Source organism: Scophthalmus maximus, chromosome 21 (assembly GCF_022379125.1).
Source record: "Scophthalmus maximus strain ysfricsl-2021 chromosome 21, ASM2237912v1, whole genome shotgun sequence".
NCBI lineage: Eukaryota > Metazoa > Chordata > Actinopteri > Pleuronectiformes > Scophthalmidae > Scophthalmus > Scophthalmus maximus.
Window position 1 is genome coordinate 6,675,494 of NC_061535.1, and position 26,708 is coordinate 6,702,201.

The window sequence follows — 26,708 nt, forward strand, 5'->3', positions numbered from 1 at the left end:
CACAGTTTTATGCTCAGACGTCTCCCCCAATTTGCTGTTTGACTTATTCTGCAGCTTCTCCACATTACCTGAGGACTGACAGACATGCAGACAAAAGGAATTATTTACTTCTTTCTTCTTTTTTTTTTGACATGACAATGTCAAATCTTCCGGTATTTTCCGACTTCTCTTTGTATCTGTGTTTGTGTGTATTTGCATCTGTGCGGGCGTGTGTGCTGGAGTGTCTTGACTGTGTGCTATGTGTCTGTGTGTACATGTACTTTATGTAGGATCACTATTCATAGCGCCGTGATTGGGGGGTATTACTGCCATCTATTGAGCCACGAGAGACTGAGCTCATTGAGATTTTTATAGGGCGTTCCGACACAGACGTGCAAATCAGATGCTCATGCATTATTGAGCAAACACTTTGAAACAGCAAGATTTAGTTAGGATGGTGAGAGAATCATACAAGCTTCAGCACAATGTATTCATTTCAGCGTGCAAGAGCACTTGGTTCACCATGTAAAATGAATGCACAGAAATGTATCGAAATGAAGCAAGCGGACGTCTCCCAGTGCTCCACATTATGTACTCATGAGATGAATAGATATCACGCTATACGTGCAGTACATGCTTTACATTCTTTTGAATAATTTAACTTCAGGCTGCGGCAGCAGGTGGGGGGTTTCCAAGTGTCTGACAACTTCATGTTGAGAACTCAAACGGTTGTCTAAAAATAAAATGATACTGTGTGAGGTAGGGCCAATATCAATATACAGTTTGCATGAATGCATCTAATGAAGGTATCAGTCACACAAAAGTTGGCATCAACTTAAACCCTCTATTCCAAAAACAGACAAATTGATTAAAAAATTCGACATCTGGGAGCTTTGTTTGAAAGCACCGCTCAGTGTGTTCAGGGTTTTATCCAAAGATGAATTTTCATATTTAAAGGTTGTTTTTTCCCCGATCAGCTTCCATCTTAATGATTTGATTGTTCTATGTTTTGTTTGATTTTCACTTCATTTAAAATTGTTCTTGGTCGGTGACCCCAAAAGAACATTTTCCCCTCTAAAAAATGGTACATGGTATCATAATAACCATAAACCATATAATAATTTCCAAAACAATATAAAACACATTTTACTGCAAGTATTGACAACTGTGAGTCTATTCTGGGCAAATGAAAAAGATCATGAAAACAAGCCAAGAATGATTCTTCTTTTCTTTGTCTTTTTTCTTTCTTTCTTTCTTTCTTTCTTTCTTTCTGCAGAGTCCCTATGCTGCTGCCGTCTGTTTGAACATGCATGAAAGTCTCTCGCCGACCTTCCAGCTTATTTGATGTCTATGTAATCTCAACCACCTTTTTTTTCTCACAGAACAGCACTGAGCAAAATCAAAGCACCTGATTCAATACGGCTGTTGTTATTTGATATGGCCAATTTAATGCTTTCGGATCGCGTGGCAACTTCCAGCAAAGGTAAACATACTCGAAATGAATTAATTTTACACTAAAGAGGGGACTTTAGCTGCGCTTTAAACTAAGCACGGTGATAAGTTCCTGTTACTGGCTGGCATTTACGCTTTTTAAAACCTCATCTTATGTTACATTTCGGGGAGAAAAATCGCCTCCACCCTCACAAATATTGAAGAATTATTCATTCTTGTTTTTTTTAGGAAAATAGCTCATCATATGTGTTGCTTTTGATTTCTTATCCATCCATGGTTATTGTCAATTAGCCTTAGCATTGTGTCTCGGCGTTGTCACCTAGGTTTTTTTTTTTCTTTCTGCTTCTGATTTGGAAGAGAGAAAACTGTTTTAATCAAAGTCATTCTCACACAGCAATTAGACCTAATTAGTCTAATTATCAAGATTCTAATTACATTGAAATATACCCCCTAAATCTCATATCAATTATACTATGTTTGGCTTGTCCTGATCAGGAGACATGAAGAGAGAGAGAGAGAGAGAGTTAAGACAAAGCTTTGCAGGAGGTGGGATAGAAGAGTACACTCATCCTCTGGAGGCCAAATCACAGCAGAACTGCCTCCCATCTGTCCCCAAAGCTTTTATTTCAAAAGACTGTATATATGGCCATTTGGGGATTAATGTCACATAACCTTTATTCATGTGTGTCATCTGCAGAACTATTTGGTTATTGATTATGATGTTATGATTAGTTAAATGCTAGCTCGTTTCAGTTAGAAGAGTGATGTGTCAAAATAAAGGACGAGTTCAAGCTTATCCTTGAGTCTGGATTAAAGCCGTGCTGTGGAAGAAATCGTGGTGGAAATAATTATCACCTGTTTTGAAATCAGGCCCAACATTCACCCTGCTGCAAACGAGCGACACAAACACAAGCACAGACACGCACAGTATGTTACTATAGTGGTGCGGTATGGCAATGTAGGTGCACCGGCAAAACACACACACACACACACACGTGCGCAGCCTGTTCTTGCTGTGGAGTCAGTGGGAACACACTGACCTAATTTCCCCCAGTTAGCTCGGCTCGTTGGGGACCAACGTTCCTCTGCACCCATTTCCCCCAGCCAAGCCCATCAGAGCACTCACTGTTTGTCTCTGTCTTCCCGTGCCCTCCATCTGTTCCAGCCTCTATACATGCTCAAGAGTAAGATTAGCAGTAAAGACGGTACAGTTATATTGTTCGGGGCTGCTCCTCCGCACTGGTCTGTGCTACTAATTACACAGGAGCATACGCCTTGATACCGTGCACCCTGCCGTGTCGTCCCTTTGCTAAAGAGGAACCGCTCACTCTCGTGGAGAGAAAGAGGGAGATTGGCCTGGAGAAAAAGGACAGAGGAAGAGAGAGAACCACCTGAAATAACAGCAAGTTCCAGGCTGTCAATCCCCTGCACACTGCGGCTCCGAATCACAACTCGGTGCAAGGGTCAATCAATTCTGATGTAATGCTGGTAGGAGAGGTGGGTGGAGATGGCAGCGCCGGTCACCCCGTGGTCTCTAGTGCTTTCCAGGGCTCTTTCCTGTTCTGAGGGAGGAGGAATGTGTCTGCGTGTGTGCATGCGTTAGTGCGTGCATGTGTGAAAGAGAGGCCCCTGGCTACCGCAACCGAGTGCACATGTTAGGGTTTTGTGCGGCCAGACGTGCCCGAGGTCACTTCGGATCTCTCACACACACACACACACACACACACATACACACAATCAACGTGTTGCTTCCTTTATGGAAATCAGAGCTGTCAGCTCTCTGACAGGCTAACGTTGCAATATGACTGGTTAATCTGTGGTGATATGGCTGTCAGTCAGAGCTGACTGCGGTCCCATTGGTGGTCTGGGTCAAATAAATGTCTTTCCCACCCTTATGTGTCGTTAGAGAGGGGAGGTTCAGAGAGAGAGAGAGAGATAGAGAGAGAGAGAGAGAGAAACCTCACAGGAACAATGTGTGAGAACATATGAGTTGTGTGTGTGTGTGTGTGTGTGTGTGTGTGTGTGTGTGTGTGTGTGTGTGTGTGTGTGTGTGTGTGTGTGTGTGTGTGTGTGTGTGTGTGTGTGTGTGTGTGTGTGTGTGTGTGTGTGTGTGTGTGTGTGTGTGTGTGTGTGTGTGCGTGTGTGTGTGTGTGCGTGTGTGTGTGTGTGTGTGTGTGTGTGTGTGACAGAGCAAGGCCAGAGGTGACGCTCCCCTCACACTCTTCTTTTTTCATCTGTAATCACCCTGACATAAACATCTGAAAAAGATGGCAAAAGTCAACAAACAGCTCCCCAAGAATTCAAAAGTCGATTCTTACATGCAGATAAATTATTAGCTAATGCACTGTAGTGCAAACAGTTGCTAATGCGCTGTTCCCTTGCGTAAATAAATATGAACCTTTATGAAAACATCACTGAAAGACAGCTCTTGTGATATAACTGACGAGCTCTAGATATAATCACAATTCGATGCACAGTGTAATGTTTGTGTATACACGAGTATGATGTGATGCCCGCCACATTTGTATTATTGTAACCATGACAACAAAGTTAACCTCAAGTACTCGTGTAACCCAAACCTCGGCCGTTTCAAAACCAGGACCAAGTAGTGTTTGGGTCTAAACATTATCCGCATGTTTATTATTGCTAACATGATGACGGAAGTAGTACATCAGCCGCATGTACGCTCCTTCAGGTCGGATTATTGTTACCATGACAACAAATGGCTGGTATGCCTGCCCCTGTTTTGCTTTAATCGTATATCTCCTATCCAACGGTAGGGACAAGTGACCTATATGGTCAGCTGGGTTGCAGGACTTTGAGTGACAACCTAGAGCCACACTTAATTTATGGTGTGTTTTTTTTCCCCATGTTGTTTGCCTCAAGGTTTGATTCTGTGATGGGAGTTGTAATGTAGTAGTTGTGGACAGTTGGAGCAATACAGGAAAACAATTTTACAGCAGAATTTGATCGGAGTATAATAAAATTCAGAATACGTTGAGATATGATATTGCCTTTATGAAAAAAAAGCCTAAAGGACAAGTGAACAGCGTGGTTCTTCACCTTTTTCGGCCCATTTCACTTTTGCATTTCAGGTCATTGGCTGGCCACATAAAAAAAACAAAACTATTTTTATTCTTTGTCCATCACTCATGTACTTGCTCTTTACATGCATACACACTCATAACACATGGCTCATAATTACTCCCTTCTCCCTCCTGTTAATTCTCTTATCTCACTTTCTCTGCATGTAATTTTCTCCATCTTTCTCTTTCCACCCTTTCCTCATTCTCTCTGTGTCTCTATCTCTCTGGTGACAATGTCCTGCAGTAATGAGGCAAGGTCAGAGAAGTGAAATCCATTTAAATACTGATGCAACTCTCCGGAGGCCCATACTCAGCCTCTGCAGCACTCCTCCCCGTACGCCTCATCCAAATTGATGAATAGATAGATTCCCTTAGAACATTATATATATTATTTGTCCTGCATTAATCATTCGACGTATTAAAATTTTATTTGCACTATATTGTGTGTATTTTCTCAATGCCCTGAAAAAAACAAACATTTATAGACAGAGAAACAACCTGTTCTTTATTGTTAAGAACTAATGTGGCTAGCTGTAGTAACTGCTTGTGTAACGAGTGCCTGGGAAGTCCCTGTGTGTTTGCCGATCCCAGGTGCATCTGCATTTGAAATGTTTCCACCCTAGTTTATGGTGCACCAAGGGACCTGCCATTTCCATGTTTTAATCCCCTCTTGTGCTAAGTCAGGCTCTCCATAAAAAACACCACATGTTGCACGGCAGTGAAACGGCTACCTCATGTATGCATGTAAACTATTCCAAGGTGTGTGAGGAGGCCAAAACACATTTTTGCAGAGGGGACATATGTTTGGCCAGAGCCACGCTGGACTACTGCTCATCGAATTATTGTTCTGGAATGGTATTGGTAGCGTTAGAGGCTTGCCAATGAACAAATTATATTATTGAGTTGTAGTTTTCAGTTTCATCATCTGACCATGTTATCATAAGAGACACACGCTCGCCTTCTCCTTGATCGTGTAGAGGAGGTAGAGGGATGGGACGTCAGCTGTTGCACCAGGAATTGGAATTATATTCATGTTTTTATGGTGTGTTAAAGGCATAAATCAACATTTTCACCTTCTGAGGGCCTCATTAGAAAATCGATACCACCCTCACATCTGTGCATTAAACATGAAGCTACAGTCACCAGCTGTTTCGCTAAACAGACTGGCAACAGATCGCCCATCTCTGTCCAGGGCTAATAAAAACAGATTATATTATATAGATGCTCTAAATCTTGTTTATTTAATATCAAAAGAAAGAAAATCAAAGTATAAAAATTACACATAGTTTTTTCCATGCTTTTGTTTTAGTCAATGGTGTCAGGGTTAATGAAGTTACCGGCCATTTTTGATGGTTATTAGTATTTGTAGTTGCCTGCCTAAAGTTGCTTGCCAGTGCTAACCTGAATGTTTCTGAAAATCTGTTGCTTGTTACATAGTTATTAATTAGTTTTTCTATCAGGTTCAGATTCTGTGCAACCATTGCTTCTCACGCACTGCCAGCTGATCAACAACAACACAAAGCACTTGTGGTGTTTTCCGTGGCCCTGTTGCCTGCCTGTACGTGAGAACCTCTCTTGCATTGTAAAAATGAGCAGCCAACTATTAGTCAAGCATGGATTCCTAATTAAGTGGAACATTTTTTTTTTTCACTGCCTCTGATTATGTTCTCCTCCGGTCCCTGTCAGCAAATAATTCTGATAATTTGGTTGTGCATCGTTATACTATTTTAATTACATGGTAATGGACTCCAGTTTTGCAGCTGAGTCACAGTTCTGTAATTCTCTTTTAACTACACCTCAAATACCTGCCACTGTACTCCCATATTGTCAATGAAACTCATTTATGTGTATTCTTGCTCTGCCAGGGTCTCTGTAAACCACTGTGCTTATAAAGCCCTCAAATGGTGAGGTAATTGTTCTTGGAAGAACTATGATTTAAAAAAAAAAAAGAGGTGTGAGAGCGAGAGTAAAATGGAGCACAGTGTTTTTATATTCTTTGCAATATTTCTTTAAGAACATTTCTTACAAAAGGATATAAAAATTACTCAATGTTCTTAGAGCAGTTTGAAACCACTGCTCTGTTTAACTTGTTTTTATACACACATTCAGGATGCTTTGGAAATTATGGATTATTATTGGATTAACATTTATTACATCTTGTGGGAGCAGGTTTTTTTATGATTTCCACTTTGACTTTGCAGTGTATTCTCCCCACCTGTGCAAAACCATGCATATATGCCAGTCATTTTAAAAGCGCTTCTTTGTGAATGCAATAAATAGGCAGTTAAAGCTTAATATTTGTACTATGGGAATGACTAGCATCTGTACTTGTAAACTTAAATTGGCAAGCGCACACAGAGTTAACATACATTAACATTTTCCTTATATCCAAACATGTACACTGGATCTTATTTCTGCAAACGAATGGAAACACGAATGGAATGCATACACATGAGCAATCAGTGCACTGAATGTGATATGCATTATCTATGCACAGACAGACATATGCATAACATCAACTGGTATGAGGGTGGATCTGTATATATACTGAACAAACAGACCGCTCCCCAAATTGTTTTATTTTTCAGATTCGTATGTCATTTGAACAGTAGTATGGTATGTTTCAGACATATTAACTTAAACCTCAAGCGTAAACTCTCATACCAAATCTCAGCAAAATCTCATTAAAGTAATGACTTTACACTTGACTGTATAACTTGTAACATCTTTCCGAGACAGCAAATTGCAAAGGAAACTGTGAAGTGAGCAAAGCTTCGGTTAGAATTGTTACTTCATCATGGAGACACTTTTCTCATAATGGTTGTTTATTTTGGGTTGCACATTTTTAATTGGTTTTGAAATCCTTTCCTTTTTCTCATTTAGATTTAGAACATGAGATCGTTCACGTGTCCATTTGTTGATGCGTTACCAAGTTACACAAAGTTGTTTATTTTGCATCTATCACTTTATAACACCTCAAAAGAGGAAATGGTTTCACAACCAATCGAAGACAGACGACATATACTGCCACAATCCAAAAACGCATCTTCAGCGTTCTTCAAAAAAACGACATGTAAATGAAGCTGTAGTATCTTCACTTCTATCTCTTGACACCTGAGAAATTCAAAACAGGTGTAATCACCACAAAACTTGTGCATCTGGGCCACTGAAAAACAATCATTGTTATCTGTCAATCTTTTAAATCTATTTTCACACTTTTTTTTCTTCCTCTATTTCCCCCAACAGCAAACCATTCTTTGAATATGCGGGGATACGATGTGTGGTTTTGGTACATTTATAAACAATGCCGGTGGCCCAAATAAGAAAGTGACAGAAAGTAATCCTCTAAATAAAGGGATAAGTCCAATACTTAAAGTGGCCTTAGACCGGGGGGTTTAAGCAATTAGGGCTATGCAGAGGGATTCTGAGAGTTACCTTCACTCTCCTCGGCCCTGGAGCCTTCTCACAATAAATCTGCTATTTAAAATGTAATACCCCACGGTACTCCTCCCCTCCCCCTGCATCTCTCATTACCCATGCCATCTTAAAGGTTTAATACTGATCTGTACTTGCTGGTGCTATTTTTAACAGCACAGCTATCTGTTGTCGTTGCGTACAACATATAGCGACACAGTCTGAGAAAACCAGTCCAGGAAATGCTTCTTGCTCCAACGGTTGACAGATATACGCTGGTTAAATCTGATTCACAGGCCTTGGCACACTCGGGAAAGGTTTAGAGAGAATGATGAGTCCTTTTGCAATGTGCTTTGATGACATGGGAATGAGCAACAAACGTATCAGGACTAAGATAATGAGGATACAGCTTCTGGCCTGGATTTCACAAATGCATATAAACTACAGTTAAAATATAGCATTATGTGCCAATGCATGCCTGTTAAAATGGTTAGTTTAATCTGTAGGCCGCTATGCCACATGCCATCAGTCGTTTGGGAGACAAGCTGTGATATTGGAATGAAATATCCTCCTTTCCTGCAAGATAAACCCCCCCCACCTCCACCCCCTGCCTTCCCCTCTTTTTCTGTATTATACTTTTGTAATTGGAGGTGCCACAATGCAATCAATTCAGTTGGCGACAACAGATTTCACAATCACGTTCCCGTTTTACTTTGGAAGAGGCCACCACAACGTGGAAAATATCTAAAAATATGTCTCTTTCATGCATCATCAATATCTTCATTTCATGAGAGATGGGCATCACACTGCATTTACTATTTATCTCATAATGCCACTTGACAAGGGAGCATCTTGCCTGTGTCTGTGACACAAAATTAAAATTTTTACTCTGTAATTCCACTTTTGCAGACGGGGAAGCAGTTTCGTTTTAAAAAAAACAATAAACACTGCGTTCAGACGATTTAATGTGAAATGAGAAATCAACATAAGCAATGCAAGTCTCTCTACATCCCTATCGCATACATTATTTTGCATCCACAGCATCTCTGTGACCTTACAGTAAATATATGGTACATATACTGTATATACAGTGGCAAACTTTGAAATCATGCGGTATTCAAATTGCAACCACAGAACTGACCAGTATAACTGACTCTTATGCGTTCATTCCGGCCAAGCTGTGAATGTTTATCAGTCGAACTGGCTGTCTGAGCTCAAAATGAATCCTGACTTCTCCCACATGAACTGTACCCTACAGTACCATGTGCATCCAATAAGAAACTTCAAATAATTTAACAATACAGAGATTATTCCCACCTCACTGGGAGAGCAAAGATTATCTTTCTTTTTATTGTTGTTGTTGTTTTAAATGCAACTGTGGGACTGTTTGTATTTCAGCGGCAATACAAGCAGGGCAGAAAAACGCAATGCTGCATTTTGATGTAAGTCTAGCCTAATTATTTGCAGAGAGGATGAGAAAGCAATACAACTGATTCTGTTTTGGTTTTTTTTCCAGATTTTTTGTCTTTAGGCAGTGTATCATTTTCCCTAGATATACACTACAAAGTGAATTCCAACTTTGTTCTGGGACACAGTGGTAAGACACAGGGATGTCCACAGGCAAAGGCCTGAAGTCACACTCTGTGATACTCACATATCTACTGTATACACCTATTTCAGCCTTGGTCTAATTACTTTCAGCCAGAGGGTCGGGGTCATCGATGTCAGCTTTGTTGACTATATGTGTAAACTATAGTATGCATCTATGTAGGTCTGTGCACATTGTAGATTTTCAATCTAATTTATTTCACATGTTGTACAGTAATGTATGTAAAAGGGTTTTTGGGGATATCATTTCTCTCATTTTCCTCTCCTCTCACTACTCCATCTGTACCCTCTATATGAAAGGGAATAGTTGAGCAGGCCTGACAAAGGGCGGCACAGAGGAGGCAGAGGTGCTGAAGGAAGCCGAGCACTGCTGGAAGGGATTCCTATCTGTGTGTGTCTCTGTGGTTGTGTGGTTGGTGTGTGTGTCAGTTCTTTTTCCTGCCTTATCTGATGATGGTAAAAATGCATTTAAATAACATTTATATGTGATGCAAAGATTTTCACCGTAAATCCAAAGTGATTGCATCTAGTGTGGTACCTGCTGAAGTGCACTAAATGTCAATACATGGTAAATGTCTCTAGTAAAATGATCACAACTGACAGTGATGCCAATGTGCAGGAGCGGTTTAATCATCCCGTGTTCAACTGTTCCAGCTGCATATGTAATGTCGTAAAGCATGAAAAAAAAAAACCTTTCAGTTGTCATGTGGTGTGTCTGAAAACAGATCAGCACTGACGGGGCCGGGCTCCCGCCCCTCTTGCCTGTCTCATCGAGCCCACCTGGCCCTCCGCATGCTGTTGTCCGACCTGGGCCCGCCGTTGCTGGGGCAACGGCAGCCGCATGCGAGCTGGCGTTGCTCTGTTCGGCAGCTCAGCCTCATTATGCTGCTGATGGCTTTGATGTGGTTTGTGAGGCTCTACCTGCATTACTGCAGCCAGTGGCTCTACCTCCAGGCCATAGCAGTTCCTGTCAACAAGTGAGTTTGCTTCCTTTGATATCGCCCTGCACTGACACAGACACACACACACACTCACACACGGGCGGCGGGGGGAAACGTATGAATACACATGCGCAGACAGGGAGCAGAACTACCTGTAAACAGACACCTTTGGAGCACACCCATCGTTGCTGACACAAGTCCCACTATGTGGAGGACAGATACATAGGTCACTGATGTGTTTAGGGAAATTGCACACGCACACGCGCACACACACACCAAACTGGATACACCCAAATCATTGGTTTGGAATCCCCCCGTTAACATTTTAACAAGACTCTCAATATTAACAAACCCATTGTAGAAGGAGTTTGTTGATTTCACCACACGGCTTTAAGCCACAAAAGGCTACATTATTTGGAAGGAATTTATTGTTATTATTTGGTACACAGCATTGATAATAAATAGCAATAAAATACCACAGAACGGTTAAATCGCATTGCAGCATAGCATATGGTGCTGATTTAATTCATCACTATAAAAAGAGCCGGCTGCAAACATGCATGCGGGCAGGATTTTATTACAATAACATGTGGGGTGCAAACATCACACATTAAATCATGGAAAGTGATAGAGGAAGGCACAGAGAAAAAGAAAAAGAAAAAGAAAAAGTGTCCATATATAAAAAAAAAATGAATGGATGGACTATAGAAGGATAAAAAAACAACGAATATGTGAAAACAGAGGGGGTCAACGTCGGATGACAAGTTCCACATGTCCGACTCTGCCGCTCTCCCTCCGAGCACTTCTCTCTCCATGCAGTGGCCAGAGCTGGTGGTGCCCAGTGACGGAGGAAGAGAGAGAGACCAAGTGACATTAAGAGTGTCTGGTGTGATTGCAGCCTCCCTCCCCATTGTTTCTATTTCACTCTCCTTTTCCTCCTCTCTACCTCAGTCTCTCAGCCTCTTTCTTCCCAACAATCCGCTGTCGGACATCAGCAGACAACAAAGTGTCCCCAGTAGCAACAGAGTCTCTGACCCCAGTACTGCTTCAGTCACCTGTGAGATCTTCTTTTTTTCCCCCTTAATCCTTTACATACATGTAGAAATCAGTCCAACGCCTGTTGCAGGTGACTGAGAACTAAGGCAGGGTCTCAGTTTGTTCTCACCCTGGCAATGAGATAAAGCCATGTAAATTGCTGCACGTATAAAACACTTTAGAGATATGTCTGAGATGAAAGAAAATAAGACACAAAAAAATAATGGACCTCTACTGTCAGATTAATGGAGAGAATCTGAGAAATGCTCGACTCTTGGAGCAAATCAGATGGAAATTAATGAGCAAAAACTGGACCTTTCCTCTCCCACCACTGGCTTTACCTCCTGACTGATGGCAAGATTAAGAGATTCATGAGGCTTGCTGTGAATGAGGAGCCTAACTTACAATAGGGGACCTGGAGAAGCTTTGTCATCAAACAGTATATGTATTAATAAAATAACTTGTTGCGTCCGTCAGATTTGTTACTTTATCTCTGCCTTTTACTTTTATTAATATAACTCCAAATTTTAAAGCTAATAAATAATCAAATTTAATTCATATTACACGTAACCATGTAATCAATAAGGCAGCACAGACTAGTAAAACAGCCAATTATAATGTTAATTGTCATCAGACTAATTAAATATGATTGAATCAAGCACAAACAATATATAACATAGTGTGGGAACTACTGTAACCAGTTGCCCTTGAGCTGCAAAGCGTCACAAACACAAATATACTACACACTCATATTGACACATGCACACGATTCACACATACATGCACATCACCCGCCCCCATTTCCTCTTCCGCCAGGGTCCAGTTCCACGCACACACGGTGGAGCTTGTATACCAGAGTTCCTTGCTCCACATCTGGGAGGAGCTGGTGATGCTGGTGGTGGGTCCCCTGACCTTGAATGCATTAACGTTCCTGCTGGTTCTGATCAGATGGGGCTGTCAACAGATATTTGGCTCACTCCCTTCCTTCACGTCAAAGTTTATCATGGCTCAGGGAGTGTGGACAGTCCTCGACCCTCTGGCAGTCTTTGCAGTGGACGCCGTCCTTGGGGTAAGTCACTTAAAAATAGCTTGGACACTTGTGCACTTTAAATAGGAGTTCACTTTATCTTGGCAAAGTGACTTTAAATTACAAAAAAAAAAGGGGAGAGGGTGAGAATGAAAATATGCAAGGATAGATGGGTGTCTTTTTTAAGGCTTTGTCAATGAGGAGGACCAAAATGATTTTGACTGTTCACAATAGTGAATCATTTGACAAAAGAACTCTAAATAAAATCACAGTTACATGGCTGTGATGGTTGTGTCTGACCTTATAACTCATGTTGTACTATTTAATGATATATATTTATTTAAATAATTATATTTGTTATATTTATGTCCTGTAAGGAACTGTGAAAGGAACACCTGCTTAAGTTTTTGAATATTAAACTTTAAGCCATCATGTGATTTTTGTTCTTATCTTCCCTTCTTTACTAATGTCCATTTTTTTTTTTTTTTTAACTTATTCAATCTCTGTCTCCTCAGCGTCTCGCCTACAGCCCTGACACACCAGTGGGAGATGCAGCCAAGCTTTACTGGCACTACTACCGAGCTGACCAATCAGGTGCAGCGGGAGTGATCATCACTCTCTTCCTCTATGCAGTTCTTTTTCTGCTCTCCATCACCATCCTCTCCATTTACCTGCTCAGGTGAGACAAACAGGAAGATGGTGTACATGCTAATGTACATAAAAAAAAAAGAAGACGCTCTGTGATCAGTGTCTGTTGTCTCAAATTAATGTATTAACTCTGGGCCCAGGAAACAGACTGCACACTTGAGGAAAAAGTAAAGTACAGAGTTTGCTTAACCATTCCTTCCCCCAACAGCCGACTACACAAAACTGCAATGAGGCCAAGGTCATAGTCAGTCTCTTCTCTGAATGACATATTCCAGTGAGAACAGTTTAGAATAAGAATCTCTCAGACACTGAGACACTACAGTCTTCTGGTGTCAAAGGTAACAGTGACCTGTAAGAGTTAATGCAAAAGGCCAACAGTGATTCAGCAGTTTCAGTAAATTCTATACCACAGTTATCCCCTTTTTCATCATACATTTAAAAAAAAACATATACCAGTGACTAATGAATTCCATCTGGCATAGTCTAACAGTCGAAATGTACAATGGGCAATGTCAAGTAAAGAACTGTGACAGAGGTCATTTAGGTCAAACAGTAGGTACTGTACACTTTAGAACAAACTATTAGAATTATCATTTTGGTATTTTTGAATTGACATGGACCCTAGACTGTCGGTGTGTAAATGACAAGGAAGACCCTTTCTGAAAAACTGTGGACCTCATCAGCCAACTATTCTCAAGCGTCCGTTCAGAAATAACTCCTTCCGCCCCCTGCAGCCTCGTGGCCATTCCCCAGCATCCGCCACTTCTTTCCCTTATCTGTCTACAAAAACCCCCCGAAAACAACAGAAAATGAAAATTAATATTAATTCATTTGAATTTACAGTGGCGTGGAATTACTTTTGAGTTTAGACATCAACCTTATGCATCCAGACCCACACGCACATTGATTTATTAGAAACAAAAAAGCAGAAATACACAAATGCTCAATAGAGCTTTCTTTTGGAACATACCATACTTTGCAACCGGTAGGAAAAAATTTAAAGCGTTTCTAATTCAAAAGTTATGTGTTTTGATATAGCGTGAACATGTAAGGCCTTACATTATCCGATTAGGCTGAATGTTTTGCATGGTTGGTGTCACTGCAGGTTTCATACATTCTGAAATGGACTGCGTATACATGGCGGTGAATGCACATACTCTATCTTAATGCGCTGTGTGTTCCACTCATGTCTTGCAGATTAAGGTCAGCCATGCTGAAGCATTTTACTTGCTAGGTCTGTATTGTGATTCAACACCTCAGACAGCAAATCTGAGCAAAATTCTCTACCGAGGCTTCAGAGAAGTACAAAACATTAATATGTGGATTCCTCACAACCTATTTTTTTTCTTTAAATGCTTTTTTTCCTCACTTTTGAGTCAAACGTTGCCTGTTTTTCTTAATTTTATAAGAATGACTGCTACCCAAGGGTCAGCCATTATGTGTTGCCACAGAATCCTAGAGAGACTACTTGGATGAAAGATGATCATGCAGCTTGGGCAGCTTGGTTGGAATACTGCATTTATATGAAATACGCTTCACCTGGGCAGCAGTTATGGAAACAAAGCCGTCAAGCCCCTTGTCCACTGAGTTCAATATCATCCCTTAACTGTGATTAAGCATGTTTCTAGCCCATACACTCAGCCATAACAATGGCTGTCCACGTGTAATAATGATCATAGAGAGGGGATGCAAAACACTTCTAAGAGTCTTTAAGAGATTGATCAAAATGAAATATAACAAATAAAAGGAAATACTCTGAGAAACCAAATCCTGTGAGGCTGGACGATGGGTCTATTTAGGCTATCCTGGAGGCGTGGCTGAAAGTGGCGACTCTGTAGTTGTGACATCGAAACATTTTAGTCCTAATGGTGCGTTCAGAGACACAGTTTCTGAACATGAGCTGAATGCATGTCTTGGTGGATTGATACTGATCACAGTATTTTTATACAGCACCTCGGCCTGTGATATAATCAGAATATGCATGTGAATCTTGATTTTTACCATATGGGATCTATAAAACATCGATGTTATTCATTTTACAGATTTTGCACCATGGAAGTAAAAAGAATAAGGTTGGGTGATAAATGACTGAATAATGTAACCCGGCATTCAACCAAGGTGTGTTCCCCCACCCTCATATTAGACTAAAATTCCATTAATGGCTCAAAATGTAAGAAAACCCTTATTGAATTAATCAGTTTGAGATTGGCGGCAGAGGAGAAGGTGCCATCTAATTTCAGTAAGCGGGACGCTTATCGGGCTCCCACTAAATGGACAATATTAAAACAGCAGCTAGTAATAATGACTTCTGCCACTCAGCCGCCACTCGGGTTTGTATTGAATGTAGGCCACGAGGCTGAAGCAAGGATGATAATTTTATGGGTTACAGTTTCCTATTGGCTGCAAGGAAGGGGCTCTGACACAGAGCGTGACCTATTTCTTAAAAAGTGCCTAGGGCTATATGTATAGATAGAATGGACTGTTATCCTTTTTTAATTACATTTTACGAAGTCTTTATTCATTGGCTGAAAAATACATATCAGCGATGTGTTTTACACCTCTATTCTCTTTGAAACTTAATAAACACCAATTTTACACCGATAGCAGCGCAGCTCTCATCCAGACAGTTACAAGGTTCAATAATGTGTCTTTCTGTATTTTTGTGAGCATCTTTTGGAAGGATATTCAGTCAAGCATGTCTCCTAAAAAATCCTGTTTCTATACAATTAAACTGAAACAGAAAATGCCTTCTATAGAAAAGTTAATTGGTGGCTGTATCATGTTCGAAGGCAAAATTGTTTTTGAAGGCATGAAGTGCAGTAACCAACGACGTGGTTTGGGAGTCACGTGATAGTCAGCCAACGTTCTTTAGTTAAAGTTATGAAAAGCTTGAGTAAGGTTGATTGTTTTTAAATATATGTTGTTGTATATTGGAATTTGTAATTATGTCTCATACAAAACATATTTGTGTTTGTAGTTAAGTCGTATAGAGACACTTTTTTTTTTAACCTATAGTACAAAAGGTTCCATCACTGACCGCCTCTTCTTACAGGAACATTCTTTGATTAGTTGTTGTATTTGTTCATTTCATACATATTGGTAAGAGCTTAAGAGGTATTGTGTTTGGCATTGAATGAAAGCATATTTAGTCATCTTAATTATATTTAAAGTCAAAGCAACGGCAACGATATATAATTCCTTTTTTGAAAATTTCCTGTAGTCAGTAATGAGATAGAAAGACCATGAATTCACAAATAGCAATGGATGAAATATTAATATTGTATGCAGTATTTAGAAACAATTTTAGTAATATTAATATAATGTGTCCCCACACAAATATACCCTACCCTGTTCGTCTTTTTGCCTACCACGGTGCAAATGTATTCCATCATTTTCTGCAAGTCGTTATGGTGACCCCTAGACATAAAGAGAACTGATGTGGGCCATATGGTCCAGGTCATATCTCACATTTAGACTCTTTCTACACTGAGGAAATCAACCTGTTTTGAAGCACAGAGCTGCAAAGATGGTGAATCTCTCCAAGTGAAAAGACGCATAAATGAATGAGAAGCACAACTCAAGTGTAGGATGAATGCATGCTATTCCTGTGTCTGAGGTCAAGATTCTTCAAACACCCCTCTCCCAGGAGCGATGGGGAATGATGCTGAGTTCAAAGCTCCCTACCAGCTTCTTCTGTAAATCCCTGTCTCCTTGATGTTGGTTTTATTTGAGAGTTGATTACCCTCTGACAGGCTAGAATCTCTATGGAAGGGCACAAGGTCTGCTGGATTTGATGGTCAGCCAAGGCATTTGTTTACAGACATGGTGATTCTTTTTAGGGATTGGCTGCATGCAGCCTTGTGTGGCAAAGAAAAAAAAATAACACTTTGGTGATGTGCACTCATCTGGAGGTATGAATCAATATGCTTTCTGCTGGGCTGAACGTTTTCTTATGACTCAGGGTGGTCTCTACTGACACATCTGCAGCCAGCACATCTGTTGCATCGGCCATCTTTGAAGCTCAGCATTCACAGTGAACAACCACCAAGGATCTGACTCCCACACATTAGCAGTTGTACGGCCATGCAGATGCACAACTATACACAGGCATGTCTACAGTGCCAGCTTGTGTTAAGCAAAGTGCCTCCCCCTCACAGGGCAATTTGTTTGATTCCTTTATCTCTTTCATTGTCTTTGACTTTTATAGCGTTACATGTTCAATAGAAGCCAACACTAGTAAAAAATAAAGACGATACAAGTGGACATGATGGTACAAATGGCACAGAGGTAACCAAAGACCCATTTATTTCTTCAATGACACAAGGGAAAGATGAATGTCTTTCCTTGCTTTGGCATTTAACCCTGTTTGATCTTTGCATGGCACAGACAGTGAATCAATACACAGCACTCTTGCCTCCACTTAACCCTTCTCACTTTTTGTTTCACCCGGAACCTCCCAGATTCCACAATGATGGCCACATGCTGGACATCTTTCAGCGGCTAACAGCCAAAGAGGGCGTGTACTTCCTTCCTCAAGATATGGAGCTGTCCAATCAGGAACTGTGCTACATTGTCAAGAAGGCAGAGCAGTGGAGAGGCTTTAATGGGGAGAGGCGCAAGGTAAGCAATGCTCTTCACCTCAAACCATTGGTGACCAATTGAGCTCAGTGTTGTTTTTGGGATGACATGATTTGCTAAAATGTCATTGATAGGACTCGGACTTGGTATGCATAAGGGATAGGGATTAGAGTTGGTTATTTGTACCTCTGGGACGTCACTGTCACAGGATGGCACTACAGCTAATCCTAGCTGAAACATTCAGTGGCAGCCATGTTGATGTCAGAATGCCTCTTATACTTCATATTCTAACTTCACATTCTAATTCGTACAAGATAATTACCCAAACAAAAGCTCAGCCGGTGAGTTGCTTGATTAGTCTGTGGAAACCTATTTCCAAACATCCTTTTTTTTAAATGCTTAACAGTAGTAGGATACATATGCTGTACTGGGAATCCTCTGAATGTGGAAAACTTGGTGTCTGGGAATGAGGGACTCCACTTTGCATAAATATATGTCCCCATGAAATTACTATCGCTTGGGAGAGGCTGTCACATGACAGCCTGGTGTAGGTCAATTGTAATGGCACAGGGTAGGGCAGTGCATTGCAGCTCACACCCGATGTAAAATCTTTGCATAGTGATTGAAAATGTGACTTGTTGAGATAAGGGATGAAGCATGCAGCGATCAAACTGCAGCTGCCTTTAATTTAATAGGCAGGATTTGTTAGTTGAATACATCGCTCAGTGTTCACCATGTTCATTAACTCCCTTGCTCTTTGCTTGCACAAGTTCATGTGGCTATAGAGGGGTAAAAATAGAACCCGTAACCACATTACGTTCTCTGGTTCTGGCAAAAGATGGACATGAAAGCCGGGAACTGGTGTACCATTCTGTCTTACAAGGCTGTGAAAACAGATTTAACCAACACCAAAAGATGCTTCCTGAAGTCCAAAAATATCTGCAAATGTATCCAGTGTTTACAAATAAATACAAGATTTATGTTTTTAAGTCAATGAGGGAAACTCCTATTGTTTCAATCTAAATTGTTCAAATGAGTTAATGGGGCGTCATGGCCACAGTGAGAGAGTGGTTAGATGTTACAACGTTCCTGGTTCCATTACCGGCTCTGAGAGTAAGAAGCTACGTCATTAGTGTATGAGATGTGTGAGTGGATGGGTAAGTGAGATATAATCTCCAAATGGCTTTGGGTGGTTGATAGGTATGACCAGTATTGCATAAATGCTTAAGTTTTAAACTTCTCATTTTATTAGTCCAAGGGCCAATTTGTTTTTCACCTATCTTGTAAGCATTAATGAACTTCAACCCTGGCAGAGTGGAGACTAAATATAAAAGGAGGATGATGAACATGTTTATTGGGAGAAAATGTTATCTGTTTGGAGACTTTGAAATCAGTTACACCAACATTTCTGATGAAGAAAATTCTTCATTTAGGTGCCTTTAGATTTCCTCTTGCTGGCACCTGCCTCCACAGCAACAATTACAGCATACTTCATACTGTCCTTAATTTAGCATTATTAAACTGATCAAATGTTTACAAATTAACACATTCTCCAGCATGATGCAAATATAGGGCTATTTCATTTAGTAATTTATACATATTATTTTATTAAAGTGGACCATTTTTCATGAAAATAACATAGGCATCACCATCACTTCATAATTATTGTAACAATTTCTTGTGTAAAAAGGGTCACTTTCCTAACTCAGCAAAGACATATCCCGATTAGACTGATTTGCCTACATGCAAATTTTTGTCATTTTTCCCTCATTAACTATTTATCGTAGACAGGAAAAAAAAATATTCATGAAGGCGAGCACAGGAGCAGTCTGACAGAGCTGAAACTAATATTTTGCAACTCTAATGATTTTTTGAATCCTTAATTAGATAGAATAAGGTTGATATGATTAGGTCAGGATGTAGTGTTTTTCATTAAAAATACATTTCAGAAACTGTATTCCAAATGTGCCCTTGCAATTAAATAATGAATCTGACGCATTCCTTATTACGGACCCAATTAATATCGGAGGCAAGGGCGTAATTTTAATAACAGTGGGCCACAAGGCCTTCATTAGCAGAGTGAGAGAAAGGAGGGATGAGGAGGAAGAAAACAAGGCAGTCACAGGAACAGCAGGGGTCTGATATTGAGCAAATTTTGGGAAAGTTATTGAACAGTACACTCTTAAAAGGATAAAGTATGACATTTTCAACAAATCAGACCTTGGGTAAAGAGGAACCAAAGGTCCTTTGTGTGTTTTACCCCAATTTGATACCAGTTCTATGTCAGGTGCCAGGCGGGGTAACTGAAAATGGAAAATCATTGGAAGAATCACAAGTGGTGATTACGGTTAATATAGTACTAAGAAGAGGCTAACATGCATAGTGATTTTATAACCTTTTCTGTATATACCCTAGAGGCGTTTTTTAGCCACAGTGGATCACAGGTAGAAGCTGCCTGTTGCTTGACTGTGCTTCAAGTTAGAAGTTTTTCAGCCCATTTGCACATTGCTTGACTGGGAATCCTATTTTTGTTTGTTTCCAGTTTTTAGATCTGGAAACCATCTGCACTATTTACAATAACTAGAAGACTAAGGCTAATGGAACAACGCTTCATTATATTTACAGAGAAACATTGTATAGAGTTCTGTAACATTATAACATAAGACAGAAGGTAATAAAATGTGGCATTGATGGAGGAAATGCATTTGCAGTGTGCATAGCATCAAAGGTTTGGCTAAATCATGTAAAGTATTGTGTCTTTGCTATTGTTTATGTTGGGAAACTTAAGTTGAGTGATCCCGTGATGATTAATTAGATTATCACAAGTTGTCTGTGCTGTGTGGTACCTGAAAACTTGACAAAATCTCTCTGATACTGCGTCTCCCTCCAGCACTGAAACAATAAAAAAATGAATCCACATTCAATTACCAACCTTCAAATGGCCTGTTATTATCAAACTTGTAATTTTCACAAGGTTGTCATTAAACATAATCTAATATCTACTTTCTCACCAATTAACTTTATGTTGGAGATCCTTCCTTGCCATATGATCATTTGAGTTGCTTCAAGGTTTTAATATTACTCTCAGGTTCAGATGTCAGCAGTAGAGCTTACTGGCCAAGCAAAGAGGGTGAATGAGTCAGGGACCTACCTGTGTGCTCTTTAATTTGATCTCAGGAAGGAAGGAAAGCGAATTAGCTTCCACCAAAGACCATTAGCCTCAAGTGTTGTTGATGAACAGGTTGACAGAGAGAGGGCATAAGTTCACCCACCAATTAAGGTATTTTTCATAATTGAACATTTTTAAGAATTACGTTGCACCTTTCGTTCCCCACCAAAAAGAAAGGTTTGTATCAGCAAAGTGTGTTGTTGTTCCTTTATTTCTTTTAACATCACAGGCAATGTACACTCATTGGATGCTAATTGTAAGACATAAAACTCATGGACAAAAACCTTTACTTCACTAGTTTCTGTAAGTGCTATGGCGCTCTTAGCTAATGCTAGCATGCTCTACACCATACTGGGGGTTGAGTAATGAGCCCCATTAATTATGTAAAGGCAGTGATGCAGATAGACCTAATTAATTGTCTCCTGTCACCCTCTTGATTACTGTACCTGGAAGGGAGGTGTTAATTTCTGTAATACTTAAGCAGGTACGCAAACTGTTTTGTCAGAGCCACCACTTTGACAATGACAGAGTGCTGGCTTACCCTCTGCAAAGCTCTTTGGCTGTTAATTCTCCAAAAGGAAACTTTCCCAGTGGTGGTGGTGACATTGTGATAATTGAAAGAGAGGGGGAGCGATTAAAAGACGTGGGGAAGGAAGGAGAAAGCAGAGAGGGGGTTTGTATGGTGGCCCTGGAGATGTTTTCGCACTCTGAACATTTGCGTACCTTCGTGACGTTTGTCTCCATATGTCTGGGTAATGGGTTACCAGCGGCTGAGTTTGGGAACACCCAAGGTGCTTTGCAACAGCAGCGTGGTTGGTGGGGAGTAAACCTGTTGAGAGTCAAATAGCACAGATTGGAGTGTTAATGATAATCTGAGTCGGGGAGTCTGGCTTTTAATCATATGAAATGTGTTCTAATTTTGATCTACAATAGCAGCATGATGCTACTACCTGACCATACAGAGATACCAGGTTCATCCTCGTTCTACTAATAACCTAAGGACAATATAAAGCACAGTTTAAATCTCATCAGAGAAGTTGATTTTGAAATTGTATCAATTACCTTGCCTTTCAGGCAAACTACCATGATATAAATGTATTTGGGTACAGAACATGAACAAGTCTCCTGAAAATGATGCTTCTCTGCAACAAATGTACAACATCAACAGAGCCATTTTATATGGATTATAATTGCTGCTGTATTACATTTTCTATTGCGTATTGAGGATAAATTGATAATTCATGTATTTGCAACTTGACAAATACATTTATGTTTATGCTCAGCACTTGGTTAGGGATGGGAAAAAAAATCTGGTTCAGTACAGACATAACTTGTTTATCTACAACTTGTTTATTGACATTTTCACCAAAACCACTAACCATAACCACAGACGGGACTATCTCTGACACTCTAAAAAAAAGCAATTCATTAGAAACAAATCAAAAATAACGCGGGGCTTAATCTGGTTCATGCATCAGTCCAACAGTGCTAATAGTACAGTAAAGTGAGTATCAGGCCACCTGAGACGCTGAGCTAAAGTCAAGTCAAGTAAAGGAAGACGGAGCTCTGAGAGGAAGGCGAACAGAGGGAGCGGCAGGCCGTGGCAGAATACACAGGAACCGCTGTCACATAACAAAAGAGCCCTCAGCTCCTGAACAGGAACCCATAACAGCAACACAGGAACAGCAGAAGAGGAGAGGAGGAGCTGAGTGCTTCGGTGGCAAAGGAAGGGTCATCTGGAATCAGAGGGCATCTATGGGTTTATGGTGTGCTTGCGTCTGTGTGTGTGTCTGTGTGTGTGTGCGTGCGTGCGTTTTGTGTGTGTGTGTGTGTGTGTGTGTGTGTGTGTGTGTGTGTGTGTGTGTGTGTGTGTGTGTGTGTGTGTGTGTGTGTGTGTGTGTGTGTGTGTGTGTGTGTGTGTGTGTGTGTGTGTGTGTGTGTGTGTGTGTGTGTGTGTGTGTGTGTGTGTGTGTGTGTGTGTGTGTGTGTGTGAGAGTGAGAGTGAGAGAGAGAGAGAGAGCATGTGCATAACTGTCGGGTCACAGGAGTCGTCCCAACCCCCCAGTCACCTCTACCAAAGAGCAATGTGGTCAGAGTGCGGGCATGCGTGCATGTGTATTCATGTGCCTAGCTGAATGTCTCTGAATGCAGGGCTGTTAACCTACATACAGAGTTCATTTACACAGTACGTCTGGTCACGTGTGTGTATCGTCATGCACATTTGTGGGTACACGCATGCAAACCTTGCCGCGTGCCTCCGTGTGCATGTCACATTAGAGTGGCTTCTTCAATTACAGCGGATGGTTTTGTTTTTAGTGGACATCGCTGAGGGCCCCGCTGGCCCGAGGCAACAGCAAGCTGGCAGGAAAGGACAGGAGTGACGTAAGAGCAAACACAGCATCCACAGTCTGAGCATTAGGGAGCTCAATATGAGATATGATTGCAAACGCTACATGCCTGTGTTCCCTTAAAAAGACACAGACCTTGCTGGGCAGTCATGCGTGAAAGTGGTGCATAGTGTTTAAAAAAATAGTGTACACTCCTTCCAATTTATCTACCACAATGTTATTTTGTGAAATATCGCAAATACCACTTTCTGGGCTTTGAAGCTTCAGTGACAAATACAAGCATATATTCAAAGTTTTTTTTGTACAGATGGGCAACAGAAATTGTTATACTTTATTAGCAGGCCACATTTTCCATTTGCAAGTGGGTGTAGTGCATCGGGAACTCAACTTGTTTGTACTGTGTCTTAAAAAGATAGAAGACAAGTTTCCCATTTGTATAACTTTTGCCCCCCCTTTCTTAGCATTGTTCTCTATGACATATGTGCCTCTTCTTTGACTTCTGTTTAGCACCTGCTGGCAGGAGCAAAAGGTCACATGGTACATTCTAATCCTGTCCCACCTACCACTTTTTCAAGATACCTGGACATGTGGAGGCATGGACACAGAAAGCACTATTTCTCGAGCCTCAGTAGTTCTGCAGACTATGTTCATTTAAAAGGTTGATTGGTAAAGTGGACAGACGATCACTATTACTGCATGTTAATCTTCCTTTAGGTTACAATCAATACCAATACTGTATGTTAGGGTTCACTCTTCTCAGGTAGGATTTGATTTGGCAGGCTTGGGTTTTGATTTAATTATTTTATTGGAATTGATTTAATCATTGTCATTCTATGAACACAGACAGATACTTCAAAGTACATCCCGTTTTAAAATTCCACAAGGTGATACACTTGCTTTTCCCTCAAACACCCCACTATAATATTCCTTTTCCAATAACATACTATTTCTAGACCATCCCACCATTCCTGCAGTAGATGGAGAGAGAGAGAGAGAGAGGAGAAAGTGTTCCAGTATGAACTCGTCGGTGTGAACAGTTTAATTACAGGGAGTGTCAGCCCCATTGCTTAATGTGTCCCTCACAATTAATCCAGGGAGAGGATGTCATTATCTACCAAAGCATGGGCCTGGGCAGGCTTTTCTGTCAGAGGGAAAAGAGGGAGGGAATGAGAAATTGAAGAAGAAATAGCAAGTCAAAACAAGGAAGTGTCCTTGGTTAGACGCCAGTGATGTGGTCAACCTCTGTGTCACATAGAAGGATCAAGCTAATATGATTAGGGATTGTTGCAAAATATTTTGTTCTTCCAATGCCTCTCTATGAGTCATCATCAATGAGAAAGAGCTTGTTCCCTTAACTTCTTCATACCCATCAGCTGTCAAATCCCCCTCCGACGTCTTTCTCCGGCCTGTTCCCCTGCCATTCCATAATGTGACACAGACGGCAACAACATTGGACTGTTGAGAAATGAGAAAATATTTTTGCAGACGTTCTCCAAACACGTTATTCATGTTAAGAGGGCTCATCTCACGCCATCGGCTGGCTTGGTTGTGTGTGCTGTGTGTAGAAAATGGTTTACATAAAAAAATAAATATATGGATTAAAGTGACGTGTAGACCTGCGAGATGACAGTATTGTCTGCACACTCAGACACACAACACAAACATGCATATGCAGCCTTTGACTCGCAGAGGTTTTACAGCTTGAACTTGACAGATCTGATTCTTTGTGACTGTCCGTCGTTAGTCACTTCTTTTCCCTTCTGTCCCTTCCTTTGCTTTAAAGAGTTTGACCTTGGCTGCTTCCTGTGGCCTGGAGGGGATGAAGAAGGTCTGGTGATTGTGACAGGTGTCGTGTTTTAACAGCCCCACATGACATCCCAAGGAGAGATAGACATTTGGATTTTTTTTTTTTTCAGCTCATAACCTTAAAGAGACAGAGTGGTGTGTGTGTGTGTGTGTGTGTGCGCGCGAGCGCGCGCACGTGTGTGTGTGATTGGCTTGGATACTTATCACCTTCAGCCTCCAAGGCCTGATTAGATGTAAGCTAATCCAAAGTCAAATTTTGGATATCAAAGGCAAAGCTCAACTTTGGCATGTCTCTGCTGCATCGTAATACAACGCTTGGTGTCCTGAATTTTTTTCAGAACTAAGCATGACATCTTAAAATGTGTTTGCCATGCAACTAGAGTGAGAGCGAGGACCACAAAAGGGATCACACGAGCGAGGCATGTCTAGGTGATGTGATTGGTTTGGGTTTGATAATACAAAAGGTATGTTAACTGCCTCTGGTTGCAGTGCACTAAATTGTTTGTCGAATGGCATGAATTCATATAGAGACATGTGTTTTAATGTCAGTGGATGCACACACGTTAATTATGTTATATCAGGATTGTGTGTGTGTAGTTGCCGGATTGAGGTTGCATATTTGCAGGTCCAGTAATTAATTTCATCTGTGCAACATTTGAATCACCTATACATATGATACCCGACAAAACAAAATGGACAAAATTAGAAATTAAAATTAGAATTAAGATATGGAAATGACTAATTTTCCCTTGATAAATAAAGCGGCAGGTAACTTAGACATGCTCCAGAACAAACCTGGAAAAGTGATCTCCTTGGGGCCCAGGGTGAGTCAGACTTTGCTTGGAAGTAAAAGATGGGCTGCTATCTGAGTTGTTTACTGTAGGCTGGGGAGTAGGCTTTATTTTCTGCAAAGGAGATTAGTTACAGTGAATTATGCATATCTTATTTTCTGGATTATTTTAGCCACTCAGAGATACTATCACACTGGATAATCTCTTTTAAAGTTGTTCGGTTTATTCTGAATGTAAATATAGTCATTGTTGCTTGTTTATCTTTTCCTGACGTCCAATTTGGTCTGTGCCACTTTAGGATCGAGAGTATTATTGCATTTTAACTATGCTTATTGAAGTTGAAATATTCATAGACTGTGATCTTTGCTTTATAGGCACAGTAATGAGAGGAGGGTGGATGAAAGCTACTGTAGCATACTAGCCATTTTGTCACTACGCTGTGCATACAGTATGTTTGTGTCCCTGCATGCAAATATGAATGGGTTGCTTGTCTTGTCCAGTGGTGCGTTAACCAGACACAGACCTTTGCTTCAGCCAAATCAGGCCCAACGCAGACAGTGTGCATCCATGCCATTTTCAAGCTGCTCCAATTATATCTGCCGACCAACCACATATTGGCCAAATTTACAATAATAGCATATCTATTTCCATTCTAATGGCTGACATTGCTTGGCTTATCCATGCATGTATGTCTGTGGTCTTTTATGCTTTGTGGTTTGGTCCTTTCCCTGCCATGTGCAATGTGCTGTAGCCCCGGTTTAGCTGTGCTTGTGTGTGTGTTCCATGAAGTCAGTGTGTGGCTACGTAACTGGGTTCATACTGTACG

The 26,708-nt window shown here is 40.7% G+C and overlaps 1 protein-coding gene across 1 annotated transcript in view; it reads left to right on the forward strand.

The window, feature by feature from the left end:
* ofcc1 (orofacial cleft 1 candidate 1) overlaps positions 1-26,708 on the forward strand; it is a 76,855-nt gene that overhangs the window by 34,282 nt on the left and 15,865 nt on the right. The window contains 4 exon segments of the mRNA XM_047329976.1: positions 10,265-10,516; positions 12,332-12,584; positions 13,058-13,221; positions 17,651-17,810. Coding sequence (XP_047185932.1) covers positions 10,265-10,516; positions 12,332-12,584; positions 13,058-13,221; positions 17,651-17,810 — 829 coding nt within the window.